This window comes from Epinephelus moara, chromosome 20 (assembly GCF_006386435.1).
Source record: "Epinephelus moara isolate mb chromosome 20, YSFRI_EMoa_1.0, whole genome shotgun sequence".
Taxonomy (NCBI): domain Eukaryota; kingdom Metazoa; phylum Chordata; class Actinopteri; order Perciformes; family Serranidae; genus Epinephelus; species Epinephelus moara.
This window is the reverse complement of record NC_065525.1, coordinates 10,287,023-10,293,443: the sequence shown is the minus strand read 5'-3', so window position 1 is coordinate 10,293,443 and position 6,421 is coordinate 10,287,023. Positions and strand designations below refer to the sequence as shown.

The 6,421-nt window shown below is 37.5% G+C and overlaps 1 protein-coding gene across 1 annotated transcript in view; it reads left to right on the top strand.

Annotated features, from left to right (window-relative positions):
* Window positions 1–6,421, top strand: part of LOC126408083 (uncharacterized) — a 43,107-nt gene that overhangs the window by 17,694 nt on the left and 18,992 nt on the right. Inside the window, exons 5-10 of the mRNA XM_050073448.1 lie at window positions 897–1,039; window positions 3,833–3,917; window positions 4,248–4,392; window positions 4,541–4,734; window positions 4,815–4,862; window positions 5,592–5,688. Coding sequence (XP_049929405.1) covers window positions 897–1,039; window positions 3,833–3,917; window positions 4,248–4,392; window positions 4,541–4,734; window positions 4,815–4,862; window positions 5,592–5,688 — 712 coding nt within the window. The remainder of the gene's footprint in view (window positions 1–896; window positions 1,040–3,832; window positions 3,918–4,247; window positions 4,393–4,540; window positions 4,735–4,814; window positions 4,863–5,591; window positions 5,689–6,421) is intronic.

Here is a 6,421-nt window from a genome sequence, read left to right as displayed (position 1 = left end):
TGGTAAGTATGCTGCATTGAATTGTGCATGACTTTGCATGTTGAATAAATATGAATCGTTCTTTATTTCCAACCATGACTGTCTAGGTTGCCATTCACAGCAACCCACTTTTCACCTAGTAGTTGCTAGAGATGTTAGCATCAGCACTGGCGACTGCCTGGAGCTCGCATAAACGGAGCCTGGGTCAGTTGAACGTGGCAGTGCCGTTTGGTAGCATCAGCACTGGCCACTACCTGGAGCTCGCATAAACGGAGCCTGGGTCAGTTGAACGTGGCAGTGCTGTTTGGGTAAGGTGATAGGATAGGCAGTATTTGCTAGGCTCTGACCACTTTTCCACTAATTGACGCACCAAGCATCTTGCACCATATCCACGTTCCTCTAGCGGTTTCTGTTTGTAGCATCGTATCTTCGATGCGTTTCTGTTACTCGGCAAGTATAATTGATATGTAGGTTCTAAAAAGCAGTACGCATATCAAATTCTGTGGTAAGTATGCTGAATTGCGCATGTTCTACAATATTATCTGTATAGTACAAGAATAAATTTGAATCCGTCTATATTCCCAACTATGACTCTCTAGGTTGCCGTTCACAGCAACCTACAAAGTTCCAAAGACAGTCATGGTTCAAGAGAAACAGTGGAGACAGGGATGGATGTGCAGACACAGCCAAATCCCATCACTCTGACTTTGCAACTTTCTCCAGTATTTGTAAGTATTGACTTTCTATGAAGAAAAAATAGATGAAAATGCAATGCCAATTCAACTGAAATATTTAATTTATTCAGCAGTGAGTTGATTTAACATGTTCTTGCATAGTCAGTGAGTCCTGAAGTTATACAAAATGCCTCACAGAGGTTACTGTATGTCACCATTTGTGGTCCATTCTATTTTTCATAGGAGATTCGCAAGGTTTTGGAAGGCAGTATGGACGGGAGGTCAATGTTAAAGAGTCTTGATGAACTCCAGTCCATCACCAGCAAGGAGAGAAAACTTCTTGTTAGACTGCTGGTGTCCCACCTGCTGGAAACCAATGGTGAAACGTGAGTCAGTTGTACATAAATTGGCCAGTGAACATAAAGCAGAGGGGTGATCATGTCCTACTAAGTGCTTACCATAGTTTTGTATTTTTCCATTAGGTTTTATTTTTATTTATTTTTTAATTTTTGTTTTCAATTCAGTTTAGTTTCAGTTTAGTTTCCAGAGTTTAATTTCAGTTTAGTTTTTGTTAAAAAACGTTTATTTTTAGTTTCGTTTTTATTAATTTCAGTATTAGTTTTAGTTTTTTTTATAATGTGCCAAATAATAATATATAATGTGACAAAAAAAACTAAAGAAATTTTCTGTATATTTTTAATTTTATTTTAGTTAGTTTTGTAAGTACACAATATTGTTTCAGTTAGTTTTCGTTTTTTTCTAAAGTCTAGTTTTATTTTTATTTCAGTTAACTAAAATATTTTTTCACACCTAGTTTGAGTTTATAGTTTAGTTTTAGTTAAATATAATAACCTTGGTGCTTAAAATACACATTTCATTGACATATTAAACCAGCTGATTTTATTGACGCTTTCAAACTGTATCATCAGTTTATAGGAAATTTCACTGAAACCACATTATATATGCTCTCAACTAGGCCTGAACAATTTGGGAAATTAATCTAATTGCTTTTTTTTTTTTTTTTTTTTTGACCAATATTAAGATTTAATGTGCGATTATTTTTTAAGTTCATTATCATTTGTGTTATTCAATATGGCCTAACTGTTATATATCATGGCCAGCAACATAAATTGGTCTTGTAGGATTTGTCACGCCTGGAATCCACTGGCGTTTCTTGTGTTCGTCATGACGCGTCACTGAGACACGGCGCCTGCCCGAAAACAGACGTCTGTGGGCAGAACCCGTCCAACTTTTTGAAATAGCCCTTATTACCAACTTATGCTCAGTTATGTTTGAAGACATGGCTATTTCTGTACACAACTGAATAAATATGCCTATACAACTGGTTTATGACTTCTAGATTATTCTAAAGTTTGTTACCTACCCAGCTAGTATAACAAAGCAGGCTACTCTTAGCTGTCGTATAGAATCGGATCGCTGTAAACTGCAATAATTAGCCTGTCCCCCATCACCATGCTGTTTGGGAGGGACTATGAAACGGACGTCACGACAGACCTCCCCGAACTGTTGTCCAGCTTTCTCTCCATTGGCTGGAGTCCTCACGTCTGACGGATTCATTTGCATAAAGTTGAGTCGCGGTCAATTTTTCGATGCGCTGGAGCTGCTCAAACGGCCGCGCCACCTAAAATGCATTGTGGGGGCATCAGTAATGGTTTGACGTGCTCAATAGAAAATGAATAGGGATACGCGTCGCCACGGACACAAAAAACGCCAGTGGATTCCAGGCATTAAACTTACAGGCTTGTTGCTCAGCATTTATTAATTATCACAACAACATAATGAAGCCCTGACAAATAGCCCTAATATAAATAAACACTGATACAAAACTCTGTAACACACTCACCACACAAGCAGCTCCATGTTCTCCTGTGTAATGTTCAGGGACAGATCAGGACAGTCTGAGGACAGACAGCTTTGAGGTTGAACTTCATATTAGGGCTGCCACTAACGATTATTTTCATTGTCAAGTAATCTGTCGATTATTTCTGCGATTAGTCGACTAATCATTTTATCGAAAAATGTGTTAAAATGTTGAAAAATCTGTCTCTCCCAAACCCCACAATTATGACATCTAATGTCTTGTTTCGTACTCACGCCAAAGGGTTTTAGTTCACCGTCATGGGAGAATGTGTAAAGTTGCCAATATCTGAAAGTAAGAAGCTGCAATAAGAGTGTTTTGGGTACTTTTATAGTACTTTTCTATGAAAAATGACTCAAACCGATTAGTCGACTACTAAAATAGTTACCGATTATTTTGATAGTCGATTAGTCATCGATTAGTCGACTAATCGTGGCAGCCCTACTTCATATTAATGAAATATACATCGTCAGACTGTGATAGATCTCTGCTGTAGAAATATACATCGTCAGACTGTGATAGATCTCTGCTGTAGCTTATGTCTCAACCACATGTTAGCTGCAGTAGAGAAAAGCTCAGCTGATTTCAGCTCCTGCTCCTGGTGTTCATATTAAGCTATATTTTCAAACACTTCACCCGTGTCAACCCATGTTTCTGGCTTTTTGACTTGTTAGACTCACTGGTCATCAGCATTTTTTAGCCATGCAGCGATCGTACACGGTGAACTCATAGGACTCATACAGGTCGGTGGTGTTGCCCTGTGAGACAGCAACAGTACCAAAACAGGTTCTGCACACCTGACGCTGTGCAGCATCTTCTTTTTTAATAGGAACAGTCCCACACAGGGACATCCCCTGACATTAAAGATCCTGTTGTGCTACATTCAGCTCAGTCTGAGGCCAAACAGGTAACAGTGGTGTTGTAGCGTCTTTTCACCGACAGCTCCACTCTCCTTTGCGTTGAACATAACTAGAGGATAATGAGCGATGAGCAGCCTGAGCGATTACAAAATCACGTTTTATACATATCGCAGTTTAATTGCAAATGCAATTAATCGTTCAGCCCTACTCTCAACTGATGTATTTTACAGTTGGAATGAAATATTCTGAGACCTTCTTGGCAAAACAGGTTGTGTTTGTCTATGTGTGGATAGTTATTTTAGTATTAATATTCAGCCATCATCTTTTTTAGTGAAGCTTGAAAATATTTCCAACTGAAGTATGAATAAAACCCGCATCTTCTGCAATAGACTACTATATTGCTCCTTTTTTGACAAACTACTTTTTTGTCTACTTAACAGGCCATCCTCAGACATCAAGAGAGCACTTGCCATGTCACTGGTGAATGAATTTCCATGTCTCAAGGATGATACAGGCAGTGGTTATGTAAGTTTATCAAGTGATACACAAGTGGAGCAATCAATAATATTTAGCCCCCAAAACGGAATTACATACAAGTAAGTTAGTTGTCAACCTTGTTTTCCATAGTGCACACTCAAATAAAGTGATGATTCAAATTGTTTTGCAGACTTGAAAACTGTAACCATTTTGTTCAGAAAAAAACAAAAGTAAAACAAATTATTGCCATGACTATTTAGAAAAAAAAAACATTCTCAAGGAAAATTGTTGATTGCTCCTTAAAATCCCTTGTAGTCACCTTGGTATACAACTCCCTCATCCTGGACGCTATAAGATGACTGTAATCTAATGTTACAGGGAGCTTGGTTCACACCTGGTCGCAAACACAGACCTGCCACAGGTTTTCTGGAAGAGCGGCTAAGGAATATAAGAAAACCTTTGAGAAACCTGAGACGACCGCATCACCAGGAATCAGAGGAGGAACATACCGTCTCTGCACAAGGCAGGGATCATAATTTCCATTCCATTTACACTTTCCATTCTAAATTGTTGCTTAAAATTGTTTAGTGCCGCTTTAAATAGCATTGTTTCACAAGCATGTAAAAAAAATAGTAGCTTCATGCTTGGACTTTATCATCCTCGTTCAACAGAATCTTGTTTGGCTCCTGAAAAACTTCAAGAGATGGTTGACTGGTTGAAAGTCAACAAATACCCAGTCTCTGAAGTTGAAGCATACATGAAGGAAACAGTTATATACCGAGGCAAGTGGATCCGCAGTAATGGATCTAAAAGCATCCCAGAAATACTGAAGGAGTTCCCCAGGCTTGTTGACAACCCTGGCATGGTAAGAAATTCTTTTACTTTTGTGTTTTTGGTTATTTTGTCTTTATTGTCCTCAGATTTCTGATTATGTTTTATAAACAGACTTGGAGAAATTCCATGCAATTTTTACCTACCAACAAATGTACAAATGTAAGTGTTTCAAATCTAAAAATTTGAAATCAATTAGCGGTTAGTGGAATTTTATGTATGCATTCATTTTGATTTCTTAAATCTATACTGTAAAAACTTATGTATAAACTTTTCTTAAATCATAGACTACAACAGTTGAAAGAGTTTATTTTGCCATTTGTGAGGGGTCACATCAAAGGTGAACGTGTTGGCTATAACTCAAGAATTCATATGCTTATATGACTACATTACAGATAATCTAATAGGATAAAATGATGAATTGATTTCTAACAAGAGTGATTGAGTTACCTGCCACTGCTGAAATCTATCTGCATTTGGCAGGTGGGTGCTAATGGCAAACCCTGCTCACAGGTGTGTGATTTATGAAGCATCCATAGCGCAGAATAATATAAAATATGTAAAAACATACAGTGGAAACGCTGATTGTACACCATTAATGGTTTCCCTAACTCATTGAACTGTCTTACTCTGGGCTCTCTACTTCAATGATCGAACAGACCTGACTTATTGACTCTTCTAAGTAACAACCTGTCTGGCTGTCTAAAGTGATAGACATGTCTAATTAACAAACTGACATTTACCTATTGAACTGTTGTGCATCATATGTCAATATGAGCTTGCAAAATGACATCTTGACTCCTTCACAGGTGCTTCCTGCAAGATCCCATAAATTCTTTAATCACTGCCGTTCTAGTTACACTTGTTTTCCATGTTTTCAAAATGTATCAGATATCACAAGACTTCCAGCAGCTTCATCCTGACGGAATCCTTGCTTATATCCAGCGTGAAGGAAAACTGAACGTAGCACTGGATGACATGACACCAGGTAAGCTATCTCTCATAGTAAATATGTCAAAAATCTATTTAAAAATAACAGAACATGGTTAAAATGTTTTTTGAATTTAGACTGATTTTTTAAGTTTATAATCATGTCTTTTAGTCTGGTAAACCTGACTGTCTTCCAGCTCTCATGATTCATTTGAACTGGCAGGACAGTCTGGATCCTTATCTATTGTTACCTGACTCTCCTCCTAGGGAACTTTCCTCTTCTTTTGAAAGTAATTTAAAATACTACGGGGTCCTCTGCGAGCAGGCGATTCCGGTGCATGTTTTTCAAAATAAAGCGTAGTGAAACATTTTTATGATATTTGAAATTTAATTTCAAACTAATTATGGTCAATATGTGCATAAATAATAGGCTATATATGTATCTATAAAACATATATCTTCCATTCATACAATATACTACTTAACATTGTTTTCACATTAAAAACAACAACAACTCATTTTTAAGGTGTGGCTTTTATTTTGCCGAGGGAAAACCCTGCTAACACTGAATAAAACTTACTGACACATTTCCTCATTTTGATTTTAAAGCAACACCATGTAACTATTAGTCAGTGTTTCCCCTGTGTGGTTGTATTTTGGTTGTTGTTGTCATGGATACATTGTTGCTTCTCTGACGTGGAGTGATATGCTGTGATTTGCAGCTGTGGGCATATGCTCATTATATCACTTATGAACCAATCAGATTGTCTGATTTCACCTTTCCGTTTTAT